The sequence below is a fragment of the Gorilla gorilla genome, chromosome 16 (assembly GCF_029281585.2).
Source record: "Gorilla gorilla gorilla isolate KB3781 chromosome 16, NHGRI_mGorGor1-v2.1_pri, whole genome shotgun sequence".
NCBI lineage: Eukaryota > Metazoa > Chordata > Mammalia > Primates > Hominidae > Gorilla > Gorilla gorilla.
Window position 1 is genome coordinate 69045201 of NC_073240.2, and position 24604 is coordinate 69069804.

Sequence of the window (24604 nt, forward strand, 5' to 3'; positions counted from 1 at the left end):
ATCCTCTTTTTATTTTAGTTTTGGAGACAAGGTCTTGCTCTGTCACCCAGGCTGGAGTGCAGTGACACAGTCATGGCTCATTGCAGCCTTGACCTCCCAGGCTCAAACAATCCTCCCATCTCAGCCTCCTGAGTAGCTGGGACCACAGAAAGGCATGTGCTGTCACACATGGCTAATTTTTAAAATTTTTCCTTTTTTCTAAAAGGAATCAAAGGCTGGGCGCAGTGGCTCATGCCTGTAATCCCAGTACTTTGGGAGGCCAAGGCGGGTGGATCACCTGAGGTCAGGAGTTAGAGACCAGCCTGGCCAACATGGTGAAACGTCATCTCTACTAAAAATACAAAAATTAGATGGGCGTGGTGGTGGGCATCTGTAATCCCAGCTACTCGGGAGGCTGAGGCAGAAGTGCTTGAACTCAGGAGGTGGAGGTTGCAGTGAGCCAAGATGGCACCACTGCACTCTAGCCTAGGGGACAAGAGTGAAACTCCATCTCAAAAAAAGAATAAAATAAAATAAACCAAGAAATAGCAGTTGAGTGTAGTTTTTAAGAGTGTGGACTTGGCTGGGCACGGTGGCTTAGGCCTGTAATCCCAGCACTTTGGGAGGCTGAGGCGGGTGAATCACAAAGTCAGAAGTTTGAGACCAGCCTGGCCAACATGGTGAAACGCCGTCTCTACTAAAAATACAAAAAATTAGCTGGGCGTGGTGGCGAGCGCCTGTAATCCCAGCTACTTGGGAGGCTGAGGCAGGAGAATCGCTTGAACCTGGGAGGTGGAGATTGCAGTGAGCTGAGATCATGCTACTGCACTCCAGCCTGGGTAACAGTGTGAGACGCCATCTCAAAAAAAAAAAAAAAGAGTCTGGACTTTGGAGACTGTTTGGGTTCATATCCCAGCTCTGCCACTAACCAGATCTTGAGCAAATCATTTAACTTCTTGGGCCTTAATGTCCTCATTTGTAAAATGGAGATAACAGTAGATCCTATCCCTTTTTTTTCTTTTTTGAGACGGAGTCTCACTCTTGTTGCCCAGGCTGGAGTATAATGGCGCGATCTCGGCCCACCGCAACCTCCGCCTCCTGAGTTCAAGTAATTCTCCTGCCTCAGCCTCCCGAGTAGCTGGGACTACAAGCGCATGACACCATGCCTGGCTAATTTTTGTATTTTTAGTAGAGACAGGGTTTCTCCATGTTGGTCAGGCTGGTCTTGAACTCCTGACCTCCTGATCCGCCCACCTCAGCCTCCCAAAATGCTGGGATTACAGGCATGAGCCACCACGCCTGCCCAGTAGATCGTATCTCAAGGGTCGTGGTTTAATTAATATATGCAAAAACTTAAGAGCAGGGCCTGATCCATAAAAAGTGCTACATAGTGTTTTTTATTGTTATAAACATATTATTTGGAAATAGGAATTTGACTCTGGTAAAAAGAGCTAAAAGAAGTTAGGGTGATTGTCTCTGGTGCTAGGGAAGAGTGGGACAGGGATTACTACTTTTTAAAACTTGAAGCCTTTGTTATTTATCACGGGCATTAATTATAATACTTTCTTTTCTTTTCTTTTCTTACTTTTTTTTTTTTTTTAGACAGTCTCACTGTCATCCAGGCTGGAGTGCAGTGGCGCCATCTCGGCTCACTACAACCTCCGCCTCCCAGGCTCAAGGGATCCTGGTGCCTCAGCCTCCTGAGTAGCTGGGATTACAGGCATGGGCCACCACACCTGGATAATTTTTGTATTTTTTAGTAGAGACAGGGATTCTCCATGTTGGCCAGGCTGGTCTCGAACTCCTGGACTCAAGTGATCCACCCACCTTGGCCTCCCAAAGTGCTGGGATTACAGGCGTGAGCCATGGCACCCGGCCTAATTGTAACACTTTCATTATAATACAAAAACTGGCAACAAAGCAGGTGGACGTTGGAATGGGTTACCTTAAGAGGTAGTGAGCAAAGCACAGATGCAGCAGAGGAAATCCAAGCATCCTAGGAACTGGACAGGATGATTCTGCCTACTCTCTTGAGCAGCAATGATACTGGGAATGGGCTGAAGCCACACTGTGGGGGGCAGAGACACCCTGGGAGACAGAGAGCTCCCACCTCACACCACCCCCCTGGGAATACCCTGGCTGGTGGGGAGCTCACACAGGGGAAGAGGGACATGACTCCTTAGCAGCCAAAGTGGAGTCGTAACAGCAGAGCCCGTAAGTCAGAAACCCTGGGTTTAGGCCCTGGTTCTTGCCAGCAAATGATGTAACCTCTCTGGGCCTCCATTTCCCCATCTGTACATTGGAAGTGACATCTGGCAGCTCATTGTCAAGACTGAGTAAGATGCTAGACATGGGAGCCCCACACAGGAGATAAAGTGGTGACCATATCTGAGACCCACAGGCTGTTCCCATTGGGCTGTCACAGTTCAGGGCAGTCAGTGACCCCCAACTTGGCAAGGATTCGGAACAGAGACATCCCGCAGGCAGAAGAGGCTGCCTGGAAGAGGGGAGCTGGTAAATGGGTTGGGTCACAGCAGAGATGAAACCACTGGACACGGCGTGGGGCAGACAGCCCGGGGACTCAGCCAGTCAGGCTCCTCAGCCCATCTAAGCCTATTTCCTCATCAGTAAAATAATACTTAACTCACAGGCCGAGGGAGACAGGTGAGCTACAGTATGCGGTCTATGGCCAGTACATTGTTTCTAAGTGAAAACGGACACAGTCCACAGCTGCTCAGCCCGCATGTCCTCAGCAGCAGAAACGAGCCATCCCTCACCTCAGCCCAAGCGCTCAGACTTCTCCCTTCATCCAGGTCGTACCAAAAACTTCCTAACAAGGACTTTGCGCATGCTAGTGCTCAGAAACTTCCCACGACTCCCCAGTGCCTATGGGATAAAGACTGTGTCCTTAACCTGTCACCTAGGACAGGAACTAGGGTGAGACAAGCAAGGCCTCCAAGGTCCAACATTTGAGGCGGCACTCACGGTCACGGCAGTGCGCCTACCCCTAAGTTTTGCACTCTAGGTCCTCAACTCGAGTCCTAGACTTGCTGCAATTAAAGGCCCTTCACAATCAGTCTGCATCCTCCTGTCACTTTCTTTTACAGCCGGAAAGCTCCAGCACCACTAAACTCCTTGCCCTTCCCCACTGTTTCCCTAGATGGAACAGCCTGTCTTCCCTGGGTCCCCTACCAAGTCCTCTGAGACTCAGCTCAAGTGCCACTTCCTCCATGAAGCCCTCCAAGATGACCGCTCACTCCCACTTGGGCTCTGTCTCTCCTGGTCCCTACAGGACGGTAAGCCTCTCCCACCTTCACCCTGCCTACCCCCTTACTGCCTGGCACAGCGCTGGGCATACCACAGGCGCTTAAAGAATGCCTGCTGAATGCAGTAAATGTTTCTGGTCAGTAAAACGGGACGAAGGTAGAATGGAGCTCTGCTCGTCCCAACGAGATAAACCAAAAATTGAGAAGGGCTCCTCATTCATTCTCTGGACGGCAGCTTCCGCCCTTCTCCGCTGTCTCTTCCATTACATTCGCACATTCTTGGGTGCCCCAGGTCAAGCAGACAGCCTCCTGATAAATGACAGAATCAAGTCCTACTCAGGGCTGGAGGGACCCCGAGAACGCGGAGGTGGCGCCCGGAACTTGCGGATAAGTTGGGGGTCTGAGTGACGAGGTGTGTGTCCCCACCGCCCTGGGGAGCTCTCCCAGCGCAGCGGCTGTCCCGGCGCCAGCCCGGGTCGCTGGAGCGCGGGAAGGGAGGAAAACCCCAAACTTCGGGCGGGCGCTCCTCCCACTCAAGCAACGGCGAAGCGGGGAGGCCGAGCCTCGGTGGGCCCCAGGCTCCCCAGGCAGAGAAGGAAACGCGGGGGCACCGCCGCCACGGTAGCGCGCCTCCGAGCCCCCCGCGCTCCGCCCCGCCCCGCCCCGGCCAGCGCCGCACTCGAGGTTCCCGCCCGGCAGCCCTAGGAGCGTCACGTGGCGGGTCCCGAGGCCCCAGCGCACATGCGCCTAGCCCGCCCTCTCACCCCGGCGCGCGCCCACCTGGCCTGCAGGAAGGAGGCGCCCAGCTGCGCGCCTGGGCCGCCCGCCGCTCCCAGGTGCTGCCGCCTCCGCGTCGCCTCCATGGCTGCCCCGCGGGCCCCTCGGCCCTGCCTTTCCGAGGAAGAGACCGGTTCAGCTCGGCTGCCCCGGCGGAGGCCGCCGCAAATTCCCAGCGCGGGGCGGTTCGGGACGGGCCGGCGAGAGCGCGCGGCCCTCGGGAGGAACGGGCGGGGCTGCGGGCCCGGGGCGGGGCGGGGCGGAGAGAGGCGGGGCGGGCTCCGCTAGGGGAGGGCCGGGCGCTGCGAGTGTGGCGTCCTCGCGGGGCGGGGGCTGCTGGCCTGTCCGGGCTGCGCGCGTGACCACCAGCGGGCTGGGATGTGTTAGGGTCCCTTGCCTGCCTAGGTACGGGAATCTCTGCCTAGCGTGACTGAGGCCTGGGTGTTGGGCTGGGGCGGGGTAGCGACCTGGAGATAGACTACGCTGATTTAAATGCTCCCCGGGGCAGAGGGTGATGTGGGATTTCCCTTGTTCTTTCGGATGGAGGAGAGGAGGCAGGACTGGAGACCTGCACGTGTAGCACCCGCGTGGTGCAGCACGTGGGTTGCAGATGTTCTAGTGAGGGGCTGGCCGTGACAGTGGGAAGGAGCGAGTTGGTGACATCTAGAGTCGTGTGAGAGGTATGGTGACTGGGACTCTGGATGTGGGGGGTGAGGGGAGAAGAGTTCAGGCAGTGGCCGGATTCTGCCCCTGGGTGGATAGTGGAGGCACCCCCCGGGAAGTGGGCTGGAGCAGATTTCGTGTAAATAAAGATTCATCTTTGAACGCATTAAGCTTGAGGTGGGTCAGGAAGGCTGTTGGACCGGTGGTCTGAAGCTGAGGCGAGACCTGGGAACCCAGTGGACAGGCTCGTGAGTCACCGGAGCATACATGACAGACAGAACCTAAGGGGACAGCGTCCTCAAGTGAAAAACAGAACCAAAGGTCAAACCTGAGAACAGCCTGCAGGGCAGATTGCCAGGACTTCATTAGTGGTACCACTTTGAACTAGCTGTGACGCGGGCAAATGGCTCAACCCCTCACAGCTTCAGTTTACTCATCTGTAACAAGAAGATGCCTATTGCATCTACTACATTGGAGTTGTGATGACTATATGAAACTCTTAGCAGAGAGCCCGGCACTGGTGGACTAGTTATTTACAATAGGCCGTCTCGGGACCTGAGGTTTCCCTCCACAGAAAGGTTACCTTCCACACCACTCTCAATGTCACAAACTGTCTCCTTCCCACGGTCACTGTCAGCAGCCCAGGCCGCTAACTAGAACAACTGCAACCAACTCCCATTCTCCCCACCACCCCCGTGCTACACCAGGCGCACACGACATGTGCAGGTCTCCAGTCCTGTCTCCTCTCACCCAGACCTCAAGCCGCTGCAGAAGGGATGTGCCTCTTGGAAGGGATGTGCCTCAGATGCAAATGCAATGTGCCATTCCCCTGCCCAGTATCCTTGGTCTGCTTCCCGGACCATGAGGGGTCTGAGCTATGCTTATTTCCATTCTATTTTCTTTCCTGTCTTTCTTCTTGGGAGATTTTTATTGGATTTATTTCTTTCCCCTTTGGTCAGAACCTGCATGTCCTTTCTTGGCTGTGGGAGGCTAGGACTGCCTGCCTGGGAGTCATTTTCCATCAGCCCCATCCTGGGCTCTAGCAGCCCACAGGCCACACCTCAATCCCCCCCCCCCCCCGCCCCCGGTCCCCTGAAAAACACATTTGCTTTAAAGCTTTCCTTGTTTCATTTGATCCACACACACCAGGTCGTAAGGAGAACAGGTGATTGTCTCTGTTTTGTAGCAGAGAAAAACCTAGGCCCTGAGCTGAAGTAGTGTGCCCAAGGGTCAGCCAAGGACAGCACTCAGACCGGGCCCCAGATTTAATTCTGGTGAATCTGATCTACACATCGATATCGGTATACACCAGACAAGAAGGATTGAGGCTTCCCGCTCTGACCCCAATTTCTTATCCTCTGCAGGCTTTGCAAGCCTGCTGGGCTCCAGAGGGAGGGGCATGCAGTGCCCATGATGTCATCATCGATTTAATAACACTCAAGAGGTGGGCTTCCAGCCATCAGAGGATGAGGCCGTGTGGAGGGAGCCTCTCTCTAGCTCATTTAATCCTCCAATCTCTTAAATACAAACACATCTGCCTTCTTTCTGGAGTCCGCTGCTGCTCCTTGAGGGGAGGGGAGTCCAACCTGGCAGGGGGCTGGGCCTTTCTGAATGAACAAGATGAGAATTCTCCCTGTCCGGTGGGATTATCAGCCCCCTCTGTTTCCCATCCCACCAGGACACTTTAAAAATACCATCTTCATTAGCTCTTTAAATTGCATGGAAATTTGGGTGAGGAGGATAGAGTAAAGCTGAGGGGTACACATTTTCAGGATCTTGTTTGTGATTATCTGAGAACATGGGCCCTGCACATCAGAAGGGAGTCTAGTCTCAGCTCTCTGAGCTGCAATGTCAGTGGCCAGCATCAAGAAATCTTTCAGCCGAGAGGGTCCTTTGGTATTATGCATCTTGGTGGTTTTGACTTTTCTTTTAGTAGAGGTTCCCGCTACTTTTCAATTATAGCTGTATCCGATTTTTTTTTTTTTTTTTTTTTGAGACGGAGTCTTGCTCTGTCACCCAGGCTGGAGTGCAATGGCACGATCTCGGCTCGCTGCAACCTCTGCCTCCCCAGTTGAAGTGATTCTCCTGCCTCAGCCTCCCAAGTAGCTGGGACTACAGGCATGCACCACCACGCCTGGCTAATTTTTTATATTTTTAGTAGAGATGGGGTTTCACCATGTTAGCCAGGCTGGTCTTGATCTACTGACTTTGTGATCTGCCCACTTAGTCTCTCAAAGTGCTGGGATTGCAGGCGTGAGCCACTGCACCAGGCCTGTATCAGATACTTTTAAATGTATCGCCTAAGATCCGTTAGACACACCAGTCTTCCAGCTCCTTGCCACTTGTTTTGTCCAGCTGCTGTGACAACTGACTTCACCCAGGCAGAAGTCAACTGCACCTCCTCTCTCCTTGGCCTCACACCCTTGGCCTCAGAAGTGCAGGAGTGTTGGACACTCCATGGAGTGAACTTTGACCAGCAAGAGACAGGGATTAGCAAATAAATTTTTCTCTCTTCCTCTTTCTGGACAGACTGGCCTGAGTTCCGAGTTCACACAGCCACTTTAAAGAAGGTCTTGGGCCATGCGCAGTGGCTCACACCTGTAATCCCAGCACGTTGGGAGGCCGAGGCGGGTGGACCACGTGAGGTCAGGAGTTCAAGACCAGCCTGACCAACATGGTGAAACCCTGTCTCTACTAAAAATACAAAAACGAACTGGGTGTCATGGCATGTGCCTGTAATCCCAGCTACTTGGGAGGCTGAGGCAGGAGAAATTGCATGAACCCAGGAGGCAGAGGTTGCAGTGAGCCGAGATCACGCCACTGCACTCTAGTCCAGGCGACAGAGCAAGGCTCAGTCTCAAAATAAATAAATAAATAATAAAGAAGGTCCTGTAAGGTCTAGCATCCGTCCAGACGGAGTGGTGGCCAGCTCCACAGTGCACTCTCTTGTGTGCCCTCCCTTCTCCTCTGTCTCACTCCCCCTTGTCCTCACTTCTCCTTCCCAGCCACCGCACTCCCCAATACAGTGTTAGCATACACCATACACGCTGCCCTGCTCTGCTTCTTTGGAAACCTGGGCTAAGACAAAGATCTTTCCAGCATGCTCAATGTATGAAACACCTAAGGGGTGGGGGGTGCCCTGAGTGAAGAGAAGCAGGTGCCATCTCTTCTCCCCTTATGGTTACAAGGCCATGGCCAAGTCACCTCCAAAGGGCTCCCTGGAAAGCCTGTGATCTTGCCTAATTTCATCATTCTGCAGCTGCGGAAAATGAAGCCTAAAGCCACACAGCGAGTTAGAAGCCAAGCCAGGCCAGAATCCAGTCTCCACTCCTAATCCAGTACCCTTTCTATCCAGTCTCTTAAGAGCTTTTGAAAATTTCTCTTTCTTCAAAACATCTTCCCACACTGCCCTGCCACCAGAAGGCTTTGAAGGCCCCTGCTAGACTGCAGCTACCATCTGAGAGACATGACACACAGACTCCTGGATCCAGAGGCTGGGACTCCAGAAGGCAGACAGAGGAAGTGGGACCAGGAAAACTCAGTTACTTTGGAGAGAGGCAGTCAGGAGGGGCCTGACTAGGGGATCTCTAAGTGTGGGCAACAAGACTGTGCACAGTGAGAAGGCTGCACAAGGACAGACAGCAGGGGACTGGGGCACTGGGGGAAGATGGAGACTGTCTTTCTGTGTCAACTGGTATTGCCTGCAGGACACTCCCCATCTGGCTGAAGAAGCTGGGAGGGTGACCAAAAGTCACACTGTGGGGAGAGAGAAGGTCCCCAGGTTGCTTTAATTCAGATTCTTGTGGTTGTGATTACTAGAAGCAACGGGGGACAGGTTGATGACAAAAGGGGATTTCTATTACAAGGATTTAGGGGTGTCTTAGGGAATCTAAGCATAAGGATGCAGTTGGGCCTCAGGAACTGAGAATGGAGCTGGGACTTTGGGAGCCCAGGAAGGCACCATCCACAACACTGTTTCCATGTCATCCTTCTCTCTTTCTCCCTGCAGACTGGCTTTCCTGGCTTTCCAGGAAATACAGCAGCCGATGGCCTCAGTCAGCAGCTCCCAAGTTTATCTTTCTTCCATCCAAGAGATAAGCAGAATGTGGTTGGCCTCTTCTGGGCCCAATTCAAAATTCCCGCGGAGGGATTCTGATTGGATGGCTTGAGCCTGAGCCAGGCAGTGTACCGATATGGCTGCTTCTTCTCTAACCAGACAGCCAAGGGAAGGAGAAGTGTACAGTTCACGACCCTGAGTTTGCAACTTGAACAAAATCACTAATATAGGGCTCTATTTCCACCCATTAATGGAAGAGATCACTGCCTTCTACATGTGGCTATAAATTCAGACCCTGCCCAGAAGCCTGCTGTCCCCATGACAGCCCAGAGCTGAATTGCTCTCTGCTAGCCCGTTCCCCTCCCATCTGCTGCTGAGAGCTAGGAGAAGCTGAGAGGCTCCCAGAGCCCTCCACTCTTTTCCTTATCATTTCTTTTTCCTTATAATTTCTTTCACTCTTAACAGTTGACAAAGGCTGGGCGCGGTGGCTCACGCATGTAATCCCAGCACTTTGAGAGGCCAAGGTGAGCAGATCATTTGAGGTCGGGAGTTTGAGACCAGCCTGGCCAACATGGTGAAACTCCGTCTCTACTAAAAATACAACAATTAGCTGGGCATGGTGGCAGGTGCCTGTAATCCCAGCTACTCGGGAGGCTGAGGCAGGAGAATTGCTTGAACCCGGGAGACGGAAGTTGCAGTGAGCCAAGATTGTGCCACTGCACACCAGCCTGGGTGACAGAGTGAGATTCTGTCTAAAACAAAACAAAAAAAGAATAAAACAAAACAAACAAAACCAATAGACATTTATTGTACAATTCCTGCGTGCTAAACCCTGATCTCAGTGCTTAATGTGTATTATCTCATTTAATCCTCACAGTAGCCCTGAGGGATAGCGCTAACCTTGGCTCCTGCTCATAGATGAGTTAACTCAGGTACAAAGAAGCTGAGTCATCTACCCCAAACCACACAGCCTGTCCATGGTGTAGTCACAGGTGGACCTGGGCAGCCTGCCTCTGGGACCTGCATTCTCCAAAAACCACCACACAACTGCCTGAACGGAGAGGCCATGGAGGCTGGAGGGAGGTCTTTCCACAGCCACGGTGAGCCACGAGTAATATCTGCTTTGAAATTGTTTCAGAATTGTCAACCTGAGCTCTGTATAGTCAAATTTGCAAAATTCCAAATTTTGGAATTTAATGACTTATTAGAGTGCTACAGGAGACCCACAGCTGTTAGTCTTTAGAGAATTTTGGCAGGACATGGAGGCTCATGCCTGTAAGCTCAGCACTTTGGGAGGCCGAGGTGGGAGGGTTGCTTGAGGCCAGGAGTTCAAGACCAGCCTGAGCAACATAGTGAGACCTCGTCTCTGCAAAAAATTAAAATATTAGCTGGATGTGATGGCACACACCTGTAATACCAGCTACTCAGGAGGCTGAGATGGGAGATCACTGGAGGCCAGGAATATGAGGTAACAGCGAACTATGATGCATGCCACTGCACTTCAGCCTGGGCAACAGAACAAGACCTGGTCTCTAAAATAAAAATAATAATAATATGGTCCCATCTAGGTTAATTCAGGGCTATGTAATCCTGGAAACGCCAACCAGATTCTCCGAGCCTTGGTTTCTTTATCTATAAAATGGGCATGATCACAGCAACATCCTCCAGGGTTATTGGGAGGCTCAAATAAAGTGGTAGAAGCCTGATAACTGTTGTTGTTCTGATGGCAAGAAACGTGGGATGCTCTGGAAAGGCAATTTTTAATCCAGAGGAAGTGGTAAGACTAAAAGTTCAGCACCAATATGGAGGGTGTCTGGAGGACTTCCTGGGTCCCCTCCAGCCCCACCAGGTGGTTCAGGTTACCCCTCTTCAGATCATAGGAGTGGCCCTGAATTTCTTTCTGGGCTTTGATTCTATGGACTCTTGAAGCAGAAAACACCATATAAAGTTCTGGTTTTAGAAGCCTCACTTAGAAGCTAAGTGAGAACGAGTTTCACTCTTTGAGAATGAGTTTCGCTCTTGTTGCCCAAGCTGGAGTGCAATGGTGTGATCTCAGCTCACTGCAACCTCTGTCCCCCGGGTTCAAGCAAGTCTCCTGCCTCAGCCTCCTGAGTAGCTGGGATTACACACCAACATGTCTGGCTAATTTTTGTATTTTCAGTAGAGACAAGGTTTCGCCACATTGGCCAGGCTAGTCTCAAACTCCTGACTTCAGGTGATGCACCCGCTTTGGCCTCCCAAAGTGCTAGGATTACAGGTGTGAGCCACTGCGCCTGGCCAGAATTCTTCTGAAGCCCACTGACCTGCCTAGAAAATGAGTCTAAGAACAAATTCAGGTAGACTTCACTAGTCTCAGGTTTTACTAAGAGATAAACACAATAGCCTCAAGTCACATCATTAAAAGTAAATTGGCTTTATTAAGGCATAATCTACATAAAATAAAAATTTTTAAGTATGATTTGGTGAGTTTTGGCAAATGTATATTCTTATGTAGCCACTGCCACAGTCATGATAAAGAATAGTTCCTTGACCAGTCGCAGTGGCTCTTGCTTGTAGTCCCAGCACTTTGGGAGGCTGAGGTAGGCAGATAGCTTAAGCCCAGGAGTTCGAGACCAGCTTGGGCAACACGATAAAACCCCATCTCTACCAAAAAATAAAACACCCCAAAACAGCAACCAAAAAACCCCAAAAATTATCTGGGTGCAGTGGCACAGGCCTGTAGTCCCAGCTACTTGGGAGGCTGAGGTGGGAGGATCACTTGAGCCCAGGAGGTCGAGGCTACAGTGAACCGAGATTGTGCCATTGCACCCCAGCCTGGGGTACAGAGTGAGATCCTGTCTCAATGTAATAATAATAATAATAATAATAATAATAATAATAATTCTGGCCAGGGGCAGTGGCTCATGCCTGTAATGCTAGCACTTTGGGAGGCTGAGGTGAGAGGATCACTTGAGCTTGGGAGTTTGAGACCAGCCTGAGCAACATGGCAAAAACCCGTCTCTACAAAAAATACAAAAATAATTAGCCAGGTGTGATGGCATGCATCTGTAGTGCCAGCTACTCGGGAGGATGAGATGGTGTAACCGCCCAAGGGGTTCACCTTGCCGGCTGCCTAGACAGAGCTGGTTCATCAAGACGGGAATTGCAATAGAGAAAGAGAGCCATGCAGAGCCAGCTGCGTGGGAGACCAGAGTTTTATTATTACTCAAATCAGTCTCCCCAAGCATTTGGGGAGCAGAGTTTTTAAGGATAACTTGGTGGGTCAGGGGAAGCCAGTGAGCCAGGAGTGCTGATTGGTCAGGGATAAAATCACAGAGAGTCGGAGCTGTCTTCTTGCGGTGAGTCAGTTCCTGGGTGGGGCCCACAAGATCAGATGAGCCAGTTTATTGATCTGGATGGTGCCAGCTGACTCATCAAGTGCAGGGTCTGCCAAATATCTCAAGCGCTGATCTTAGGAGCATTTTAGGGAGGGTCAGAATCTTGTAGCCTCCAGCTGCATGACTCGTAAACCGTAATTTTTAATCTTGTGGCGGCTAATGTTAGTCCTTCTACCACCCTCAAGCTCCTGGCAGACACTGATCTTTCTGTCATCAATGTTTTGCCTTTTCTTAAATTTCATATTCCTGGAATCTTGCAGCTTTCTCTGGATGCTTTCACTTAGTCTGGTGCTTTTGAGATTCATGCATGCTGTGTCAAGAGCTCAGTTCTTGTTGTTATTGAGTAGAATTCTATTGTATGGATGTACTACAGTTTGCTAATCCAGGCAGCAGTTGAAGGGCATTTGAATTGTTTCCACTTTGGGGCTAGTATGATTAAGCTGCTAGGAGCACATCACTGACAAGTTTCTGTGTGAACACGTTTCATTTATCTCCAGTGAATACCTAGAAATGGAATGGCTGGGTCATACAGTGAGGATATGTTTAACTTCACAGGACACTGCACACTGCTTTCCAAAGCAGCTATACCATGCCAAATGATCTTGTGATGGTTAATACTGAGTGTTAACTTGATTGGATTGAAGGATGCAAAGTATTGATCCTGGGTGTGTCTGTGAGGGTGTTGCCAAAGGAGATTAACATTTGAGTCAGTGAGCTGGGGAATGCAGACCCACTTTTAATCTAGGGGGGCACCATCTAATTAGCTGCCAGCACAGCTAGAATATAAAGCAGGCAGAAATACATGAAAAGACCAGACTGACCTAGCCTCTCAGCCTACATCTTTCTCCCGTGCTGGATGCTTACTGCCCTCAAACACCAGACTCCAAGTTCTTCAGTTTAGGGACTCAGAGTGGCTCTCCTTGCCCCTCAACTTGCAGACAACCTACTGTGGGACCTTGTGATTGTGTGAGCTAATATTTAATAAACTCCTCTCTCTCTCTCTCTCTCTCTCTCTCACTCTCTCTCTCTCTCTCTATATATATATATATATGCTCATGGAGTGGTAAGTGGAGCACAGTCAGGGTTGCAGGACATATTGGTTCTGTATATGCCTTATCCTGGTACAGCTTAACAAATGCCTATTCACTAATTGGGTAACTGAGAACTGCCTCTGGTTAATTGCACAGCTATAGAAAGGGATCCCGCTTTGTCTGCTGGGTCCATTTAGAATTATAACTTGCCCATTGTTTGATGGGGGATCCTGTAGCCAAACAAATGAATATATATATATATACCCTATTAGTTCTGTCCCTCTAGAGAACCCTGACTAATACAGATCTTTAATCTTAAAAACTTCAGATACTCTGCCTGGTAGTAGCAGTCAGGAAAGATTCCCTTCTGGGTTTATAGCAGTAGGTAACCATAGTAATATCCTCTTGATGGAGAGAATCAAGTTGAGCATGTAACTCTCATGGCCTGGAGATTTTTCATTGCTGCAATGTGAGAGGAAAGCTTTAAACTAGGTCATCCACCCCTGACCCTATCTCTCATGCTCCCTTGCCCTTCCAGGATTTTCCTGTGTTGGGCCCTAGCCTGAGTGCCAAGAACAGAATCAGGTCAAGGCAGTCTATACATAATGTATGGACTGTCTGGGAATAAGGTTTCTACCTAAAGCAAAAAGCCCCAGTTGTCTGAGTTTAAATTAACTATTCATTTGTTTGGCTACAGGATCCCCTATCAAACAATGGGCAAGTTATAATTCTAAATGGACCCAGCAGACAAAGCAGGATCCCTTTCTCTAGCTGTGCAATTAACCAGAGGCAGTTCTCAGTTACCCAGGTAGTGAATAGGCATTTGTTAAGCTGTACCAAGATAAAGCATACACAGAACCAATATTTCCTGCAACCCTGACTGTGCTCCCCCAACCGCTCCATGGTCATTGGCATTGCTCCGTGACAGATGATTAAACAGAAACTTGGAGATGGGACTTAACCTGTTCAAGGCAACCTGGCAGAAGCCAGAGTGGACTCCTGGGTCTTTCTGCTATGCTGCTCCTGTGTCCTGGAGAACCAAGTCTATCATGCATGAAACAAGGCAATCCAGTTTTTCACCCAGGGCAGTTCTGAAAACAGCTGAGTAAACTGACCACTGCATAAGATGGTGCTTTCCTCATAAAAACACTGTTTGAGTTGGGAGTTTGTTACTGATTCAGATCTTGACACAGATGATAAAAATCTCATATAAATAAAGTTATTACAAATAGATACCCTTATAATACTTTGTTAGTAAAACTATGCTCAGTGTTTATGAGACAGGCCTGAACACATGGTAGATATTAATTACACAAGCAGGCCTATTCCACTGCAAAATTTTTTATGCAACATGACAAACTTTACTATGTCTTCAATAAAATTTAAAACCAATATGCTAACAATGGTGAATGATGAACTTGTTTTTTTGTGTGTGTGTGTGGAGATGGAGTTTTTGCTCTTGTTGCCCAGACTTGGGTGCAGTGGCGCAATCTTGGCTCACTGCAACCTCTGCCTCCCGGGTTCAAGCAATTCTCTTGCCTCAGCCTTCCAAGTAGCTGGGATTACAGGCACCCGCCACCATGCCCCACTGATTTTTTTGTATTTTTAGTACAGATGAGGTTTCACCATGTTGGCCAGGCTAGTCTTGAACTCCTGATCTCAGGTGATCTGCTCATCTTGGCCTCCCAAAGTGCTGGGATTACAGGTGTGAGCCACCGTGCCCAGCCTACTGTACATTTTATTAGAAATGCTTTTGTGTGTTAAGAAAAGCCCTGGGAAAAAAATTCAAATGGCTTTGGATTATTTATAAAAGCTGGGCTGCAAAAGCTTCTTAGGCTGATAAGCAACTTCAGCAAAGTCTCAGGATACAAAATCAATGTGCAAAAATTGCTAGCATGTCTATACACCAACAACAGGCAAGCTGGAACCAAATCATGAATGAACTTCCTTTCACAATTGCCACAAAAAGAATAAAATACCTAGGAATACAGCTAACAAGGGAAGTGAAGGACCTCTTCAAGGAGAACTACAAACCACTGCTCAAGAAATCAGAGATGACACAAACAAATGGAAAAACATTCCATGCTCATAGATAGGAAAAATTAATATTGTGAAAATGGCCATATTGCCCAAAGCAATTTATGGATTCAATTATATTCCATTAAACTACCATTGACATTCTTCACAGAATTAGTAAAAACTATTTTAAAATTCACATGGAACCAAAAAAATAGTTCAAATAGCCAAGACAATCCTAAGAAAAAAGAACAAAGCTGGAAGCATCATGCTACCTGACTTCAAACTATACTACAGGGCTACAGTAACCAAAACAGCATGGTACTGATACAAAAGCAGACACATAGACCAATGAAACAGAATAGAGAACCCAGAAGTAAGACCTCACACCTATGACCATCTGATCTTTAAAAACCTGACAAAAAAAAGCAATGGAGAAGGGATTCCCTACTTAATAAATGGTGCTGGGAGAACTGGCTAGCCAAATACAGAAAATTGAAACTGACTCCTTCCTTACACCATATACAAAAATTAACTCAAGATAGATTAAAGACTTAAATGTGAAACCCAAACTATAAAAACCCTGGAAGAAAACCTAGGCAATACCATTCAGGATATAGGCACAGGCAAATGTTTCATGACGAAGATGCCAAAAGCGATCGCAACGAAAGCAAAAATTGGCAAATGGGATCTAATTAAACTAAAGAGTTTCTGCACAGCAAAAGAAACTATCAACACAGTAAGCAGACAACCTCCAGAATGGGAGAAAATTTTTGCAGTCTACACATCTGACAAAGTTCTAATATCCAGCATCTATAAGGAACTTAAACAAATTTACAAGAGAAAAACAAAGAACCCCAAAAGTGGGCAAAGGACATGAACAGACACTTTTCAAAAGAAGACATACATGTAGCCAACAAACATACAAAAAAGAGCTCAACATTACTGATCATTAGAGAAATGCAAATCAAAACCACAGTGAGATACCATCTCACACCAATCAGAATGGCTATTATTATAAAAACTCAAAAAACAACAGATACTGGTGAGGTTGAGAAGAAGGAAGGCTTTTACATTGTTGGCGGGAGTGTTTATTATAAAGATACATGCATGCATATGTTCATTGCAGCACTATTCACAATAGCAAAGACATGGAATCAACCTAAATGCCCATCAATGATATACTGGTTATAGAAAATGTGTTACAAATACACCATGGAATACTAGGCAGCCATAAAAAGGGATGAGATTATGTCCTTTGCAGGGACATGGATGGAGCTAGAGACCATTATTCTTAGCAAACTAATGCAGGAACAAAAACCCAAATACTGCATGTTCTCATAAGTGGGAGCTAAATGATGAGAACACATGGACACATGGGGCCTGTTGGAGGGTAGGGGGTAGGAAGAGGGAGAGCATCAGGAAGAATAGCTAATGGATGCTGGGCTTAATACCTGGACGATGGGATGATCTGTGCAGCAAACCACCATGGCACACATTTACCTGTGTAACAAACCTGCACATCCTGTACATGTACCCCTGAACCTAAAAGTTGGAAATTTTAAAAAAATGCAGGCTGAGATTTTGTATATAACTCCTAATTTCTTTTTCTTTTCTTTTTTTTTTTGAGACGGAGTCTCGCTCTGTCACCCAGGCTGGAGTGCAGTGGTTCTATCTTAGCTTACTGCAACCTCTGCCTCCCAGGTTCAAGCGATTCTCATGCCTCAGCCTCCCGAGTACCTGGGACTGCAGGCGTGCACCACTGTGCCTGGCTAATTTTTGTATTTTTTAGCAGAGACCAAGTTTCGCCATTTTGGCCAGGTTGGTCTCGAACTCCTGACCTCACATGATCTGCCCGCCTCGGCCTCCCAAAGTGTTGGGATTACAGGCATGAGCCACCATGCCCAGCCTCATTTCTTTTTGAACAGGTTCTTACTCTCCATGAACAGGGTCCACAAATCGGTGTCAGCGATCTTTGAACTGCTTGAAATTGTATGCCACGTGTGTTGAGGATACATACATATTTTTCGGGAATCCCTAGCTTTCATTAGATCTTCAAAGGCCTCTGTGATGCAGTCACAAGTCTGAATCACTTATGTCTTCAGTTGTTTTTTTTTTCTGTTGCAAGCAGTGAAATCAAAATTACTCCACTGACTTTAGAGGAATGTTCTGAGTGGGAATAATTTTTTTAAAGTAGCCTGGATTTTCTGTTTTTGGAAGTGATTGAACTATTAATAAAATATCTAAAGGGCTTCCTCCCCATAAAACAACTGGATCCTGGGGGTGGGGTTAGGAGAATGCTTTATTTAAAAAAAAAAAAAAAAAAGACAGGGTCTTCGGCCGGGCGCGGTGGCTCAGGCCTGTAATCTCAGCACTTTGAGAGGCTGAGGCGGGCGGATTGCCTAAACTCAGGAGTTCGAGACCACCCTGGGCAACATGGGGAAACCCTGTCTCTACTAAAATACAATTAGCCTGGCATGGTGGCGTGCTTCTGTAATCCCAGCTACTTGGGAGGCTGAAGCAGGAGAATTGCTTGAAACCAGGAGGCGGAGGTTTCAGTGAGCCGAGATGGTGCCACTGCACTCTTGCACTCCAGCCTGGGTGACATAGCGAGACTCCGTCTCCAAAAAAAACACAAAAAAACACAGGGTCTTCCTTTGTCTGCCACGATGATAGCTCACTGCAGCCTTGACCTCTTGTGCTCAAGGCACCCTCCCACCTCTGCCTCCTGAGTACAGGCGTGTGCCATCATGCTTCACTAATTTTTACATTTTTGGTAGAGATAGGGTCTTGCTATGTTGCACAGGTTGGTCTGGAACTCCTGGCCTCAAGCAGTCCTCCTGCCTCGGCCTCCCAAAGTGCTGGGATTACAGACGTGAACCACCGCACCCAGATTCCCCCCCGACCCCCAAAAAATGCTTTTAATGCATTGCTCGCTTCCCCTCCACTAAAATCAAACCAACAACAACAAAGTCGTGGCGCTGAGACTGCGGTAGGGAGCCAAGGAGCGCAAAGGAAAGGTCGCGCTGCCTTCAGGGCAAAGGCTCACGTCGGCTGCTACTGGGAAGCCTGCCCTGGGGCCAGTGACGACGTCGGGGGGTTGGACCCAAGACTCCACATAAGCTTAAGTCTCTCTAAGGGACTGCGTATTGTCACTGCCATCCCCTTTTGAGGTCTCCTCGGCGTCGCAGAGAAGGCGGGAACTACATTTCCCAGAATCCTCTGCCACGTGGGGCTTCCGCAGAGCCTGCAAATGAGAAGCCCTTGTGAGAGATCTGGAATGCAGGCGAAAGGGAGAGGCCGCAAGTTTGCACAGGTGCTGCAGGCGGACGCATAGACAGACACGCATTCGCTGCAGCTTCTGGGTGTGCTTCTTGATTGTCAGCTGCAGTGGTGTTGCAACCTGAGTGAGTAGGTGTGAGCCTCCCGGAGGCCCTTGAGATTAGAGCGGCCTCGGAGCAAGCCCTTGAGTTCCACCCACTTGGGTGCTGCCGACTGAAGTGCCGCGGCAGGCTCTTACCTTTGCTCCCGCAGCCTCCCAATGGTTGTATAAACCTCTATTTCCCTGTATCCAAAACCTAGGTACTTGGCATGCTAATGATGTATTTCTTGCCTCTTGTTTCCAAATTCACTTTTTAATACCTGTTCTGTGATAATGGGCAAAATTCCTTTAAACGTATCTCCTTATGGTGAGCATAGCAAGCCTTTTCAGTAGAAGGCCCCGGAATTCCATTTAGAAGAGGAAGACGCTTCTCCTGCTGGCTCTGGCGCTGTATCTTCGATGACTGGTGAGGGTGAGAGGCCGTCCGGTGGTGCACTATCCCAGTCAAGCATCCAGGACACAGTACCTCGGTGACCTCAAAGCCTCAGCCCGGCCTGGTAGTCACCTGCCTGTGGCCCTCCAACATGGACAGTGGCTGCTTCAGGTCTCCCGTCCCCAGTGGTGCCTTAACTCCTCTGCATCTGCATGCTCCCCTACCTGATTGTCATTTGGGCCCCAGAAGGTTGTTTCTTTCCTGTCCAGTGACTGAGGACAAGCTCTGGGCCAGGCCACCTTGTGAACTTCTCTGCCATTCAGTGGGCAGCAACCACATCTCCAATGAGGTCTGAACCCCAGCTCTGGGGAGGGGGGCCCTCTCAAAATTTGTCCTACCTTAGGTAGTTTCTCTTAGCCCTATAGTTCTCTTGACATCTTGTAGTTACTTTTTAATCATCGACTAATCGATATTTATTTATTTATTTATTTATTTTTATTTTATTTTATTTTTTTTAGACACAGACTCGCTCTGTCACCCAGGCTGGAGTGCAGTGGCACGATCTCGGCTCAATGCAACCTTTGCCTCCTGGGTTCAAGTGATTCTCCTGCTTCAGCCTCCCAAGTAGCTGGGATTACAGGTATGCACCAACATGCCCGGCTAATTTTTTTTGTATTTTTAGTAGAGATGGGGTTTCACCATGTTGGCTAGGGTGGTCTCAAACTCCTGACCTCAAGTGATCCACCCACCTTGGCCTCCTGAAGTGCTGGGATTACAGGTGTGAGCCACTGCGCCTGGCTTCTTTATGTTAAATTTAATTTGTTTAAATCACTGTGTAGTTTCTGTCCTTTGTTTGGACACGGATGGATACATTTGGAATACATAGGGCACAGGGCTTCTGTTTTCCTAACCAGACACTGACTGACAGAGGCTAACATAGCTCTGTATCTGTCAACACCCTGGCACCCGGAAGAAGCAAATGTACATGCTATTTGGGGTTTACTCTCCTGCTTAGGTCCTTGGAACCCATTTATTCATTCAACAACTATTTGTTAAGCACCTGTTAGATTTCAGTCATGGTTCTAGATGATGGGAATACAGCAATGAATGAAACAAAAGTCCTTCCTTGCATTTCTCCAGGAATGTATCAAACACAGAAGAAAACAAGCCACCGTGAATGAGAACAGATGACAAAAAATAACACATTTAGAGCCCTAAGCTTTTTGGTTATTGAAATGATTGAATAGCAGATTTAAAATAACTAGGTAGGAAATGTTTAAATAAATAAAACATGGTATCACAGGAAAAAGCAAGGGATGAAAAAGACAAACAATAACACATGTTGGTGAAGATGTGGACAAATTGGAACTTTCATATATTCCTGGTGGGATTATAAAATGGCACAGCCCCTTTGGAAAATAGTCCAGCAGGTCCTCAAACTGTTAAATACAGAGTTAGTACATGACCCAGCAACTCCGCTTTTAGGTATAGGACCAAGAGCTCTGAAAAAAAAGTCCACAGAAAAACTTAAACATGAATGTTCACAGGAGCATTATTCGTAATAGCCAACAAGTGAGAACAACTCCAAAATCCATCAACTTGTAAATAAATAAATTATGGTATACAAATTCAGTGGACTATTATACAGCTATAAGAAGGCACTAAGTACTGATGTAACATGGTTCAACCTTGGAAACATTATGCTAAGTGAAAAATGCAAGTCATAAAAGGCCATATGCTGTATTAGGCCATTTATATGAAATGTCCAGAATAGGCAAATCTACAGAGACAGAAAGTAGACATAATGGGGATAGAAGGAAGTTGATAGTGATGGCTAACGGATACAGGATTCCTCTTTGGGTTGGTATAACTGTTCTGGCATTAAGTAGTGGTAATGACTTCACAACTTCTGTGAATATACTAAAAACCACTGAATTATATACTTCAAAAGGGTGAATTTTATGACATGTGAATTATATCTCAATAAAGCTATTATTTAAGAAAATAAGGCAAAGACCTTTGCAATTGATCAAACATATCTGAAAAATAAGCAAATACAAATTTTAGAGCTTAACAATTTGTTGACATTAAAACTGAATGGAGGCCAGGCACAATGGCTCATACCTGTAATCCTAGCACTTTGGGAGGCAGGGTGGGAGGATCACTTGAGGCTAGGAGTTCAAGACCAGCCTGGGCAACATAGCGAGACCCCTATCTCTACAAAAAAAAAAAAAAATTAAAAAGGTAGCCGCTGTTGTGGCATGCTCCTGTAGTTCCAGCTACTGAGGAAGCTGAAGCTGGAGGGATCCCTTGAGCCCAAAAGGTCGGGGCTGCATTGAGCCACGACTGTGCCACCAAACTCCAGCTTGGGCAACAGAGACCCCATCTCTAAAAACAAAATGAAACAAAACAAAACAATAACAAAAACTCAGTGGACAGGCTAAACAATAGATTAAATAAAGCTGAGTAGTGAATTGGTAAACCAAAAGACAGATTGACAAAATTACCTAAAATGCAGCACAGGTTGCTAAGGAGATGACAAACATGAAGGAAGAGTTAAGAGAAGAAAGGGTAGAATGAGAAAGTCTAAAAAATATCCAATCAGAATCCCAGAAGGAGAGAGTAGAGAGAATAAGAGAGAAGCAATATTTGAAAAGCTAACTACTGGATAAGAATTTCCAGATCTAATAAAAGACATGAGCCCACAGATAAAAGAAAGACAGCACATATCAAGAAGTGCCTCACAGCCTGGTGTGGTGGCACACGCCTGTAATCCCAGCACTTTGGGCGGCTGAGGCGGGGGGATCACAAGGTCAGGAGTTCGAGACCAGCCTGGCCAATATGGTGAAACCCCGTCTCTACTAAAAATACAAAAATTAGCTGAGCGTGGTGGTGGGTGCCTGTAGTCCCAGGTACTCGGGAGGCTGAGGCAGGAGAATTACTTGAACCCGGGAGGCAGAGGTTGCAGTGAGCCAAGATTGTGCCACTGCACTCCAGCATGGATGACAGAATGAGACTCTGTCTCAAAAAAAAGAAGTGGGTCACACCTGTAATCCCAGCACTTTGGGAGGCCAAGGCAAGCAGATCATGAGGTCAGGAGATTGAGACCATCCTGGGCAACATGGTGAAACCCTATCTCCACTAAAAATACAAAAATTAGCTGGGTGTGGTGGCACGTGCCTGTAATCCCAGCTACTCGGGAGGCTGAGGCAGGAGAGTCACTTGAATCAGGGAGTCGGAGGTTGCAGTGAGTCCAGATCGCGCCACTGCACTCCAGCTGGCGACAGAGTGAGACTCTGTCTCAAAAAAAAAAAAAAAAAAAAAAGAAAGAAACCCACATCTGGACATGGTGTAGAGAAACCACAAAGCTTCAAAAGCAAAGATCTTAAAAGTAGCCAGAGAGAAAAGAAACCTTGTTTACAAAGAAACAAAAACTATATGGTGGCAGCAACAGTGAATTTAGAAGACAGAAAAATATCTTCGAAGTGTTAAGAGAAAGTTAACCCAGAATTGTGTGCCAGCAAAACTGTCTTTCAAAAATGCATGTAAAATAGAAACATGAAGGTGAAATAGGAACATTTCAGAATAAAACCGAGAAATTTTACCACTAACAGGCCTTAACTAAAACAATTTCTGGAAGATATACTTTAGGAGGAAGGAAAATGATCGCAGAAGAAGGGAAACATTTCAAAAAATATATAACTTATCATTGCAATGCAAGAAAGAATGATGAGCAAATCAATTATTAAGTATGTAAATAATTCCAAAAATTGTCTGCAAAAACTTATAATGAAAGGTGATGATGGTGTATAATTTGTGGGGTTAAAAAAGGACAGAAACAAATACTGGACAATAATATTTATAGATGGGGGAAGAAGGCCCGAGGTTGGTGGGGAGAGTTAGACTGTTCTAAGTTCTTTGTATTCTTCTTAGAGAAGGTTCAAATATTTGTTCACTTTAGATGTTGTTAAATGTGCATGGTAAAATTTCAAGGGTAATCATTAAAAACAGAAAATGTGTAACTTCCATACCAGTAAAAAGTAAAATAGAATAAGAAAACAAAAACCCAATGCAGAAGAAAAAGGAAAAAAATAAGTTTAAAAAAGGAAAACAAATGGAAAGCCAAAAAAGGGTATGGTAAAAATCTAAATATATCAGTAATCACAATAAGTATAAATGGACTAAACAATAAACTAAAAGACACATTCTTAGGCCTAAATTTAAAAAAATAGACATACCTAAAATAAAAGGACACAGAAAAGATGAAAGTAAAATGAGGAAAAAAGATATAACAGGCAATACTGTTAGGTTGGTGAAAAAGAAATTGTGGTTTTTGCTATTACTTTTGTGCCAACCTGAAGTTAAAAGAAAGTTGGTGTAACTATATTGTCATTTGACAAAATAGACTATAAGAGATAAATAAGGACTTTATACAATGATAAAAGGTTTTATTTATCAGGAAGATGTAATAGTTCTAAAGTTGTGGGTACCTACTAAAATAGCATCCAAATATATAAAATAAAAATTTATAGAATTATGAAATGAAATTGACTAATCCACAGACATAGTGGGGTATTTCAATACAATGCTCCCAATTATTGATGAGTCAAGAAAGGTTTGAATAACACAATTCACTAGCTTAATTTAGTGAATTTAGTGAATAAATTACCCTGCATTCAACAATCAAGGAACAGGCATTCTTTTCAAGGACACTTTTTAAAAAATTGACCATATAAAAGGCCATAAAACCAGCCTCAACAAATTTCAAGAATCTGATTTACATAAACCACATTTTATAATCCGCAATCATAGATTTAACTTAAGCAACCAAATTAGAAGTGCATAAAAGAAAAAGAAGTGACACATCCACTAGGTTTTGGAAATTAGGAAGTACACTTCTAAATAACTTGTAAGTCAAGTAAGGAATCATAAAAGAAATAAAAAGTTGAACAGAATCAATGATAAAAATTACACTTATCAGGACTTATGGATGCAGGAAAAATAGTAATTCAGGGAAATTTATAGCTTTAGCTGCTTTCATTAGAAAAGAAAAAAGACTGAAAATTAATAAGCTAGGCTTCACTGTAAGAAGAAAAAAACTCCCAACAGAATAAACCCAAAGAAAGCATAAGGAAAGAGATAATAAATATAAAGGAAAAATTAATGAAGCAGAAAACAAACATACAATAGAGATGATCAACAAGCCAAGGCCAGGCCAGGCGCAGTGGCTCACGCCTGTAATCTCAGCACTTTGGGAGGCTAAGGCAGGTGGATCACTTGAGGTCAGGAGTTTGAGACCAGCCTGGCCAACATGGTGAAACTCTTGTCTCTACTAAAAATACAAAAAAAATTATCTGGGCATGGTGGCACATGCTTGTAATCCCAGCTATTTGGGAAGCTGAGGCAGAAGGATTGCTTGAACCCAGGAAGCAGAGGTTGCCCTGAGCTGAGATCGTGCCACTGCACTGCAGCATGGGCAACAGAGCGAGACTCTGTCTAAATAAATAAATATATAAATAAAATAAAATAACAAGCCAGGGGAGGGCCAGATAAAATAGATAAATGTTGGGCAAGATTCCTTTAAAAAAAAAAGGGGACAGGGCCGGGTGCGGTGGCTCACGGCTGTAATCCCAGCACTTTGGGAGGCCGAGAGAGGCGGATCACTTGAGGTTGGGAGTTCAAG

General features: G+C 46.6%; 1 protein-coding gene across 3 annotated transcripts in view; it reads right to left on the minus strand.

Moving 5' to 3' along the window:
• Positions 1–24604, minus strand: part of CLN6 (CLN6 transmembrane ER protein) — a 58740-nt gene that overhangs the window by 17670 nt on the left and 16466 nt on the right. Inside the window, exon 1 of one of the 3 annotated variants that reach the window (XM_019010739.4) lies at positions 4026–4267. The exons of 1 other annotated variant lie outside the window; for it this stretch is intronic. In XM_019010739.4, coding sequence (XP_018866284.2) covers positions 4026–4108 — 83 coding nt within the window. In that variant the 5' untranslated portion in view covers positions 4109–4267. Of the gene's footprint in view, positions 1–4025; positions 4268–24604 lie in introns of those variants that run through there. One more of the 3 variants, XM_004056384.5, reaches the window with a different exon arrangement.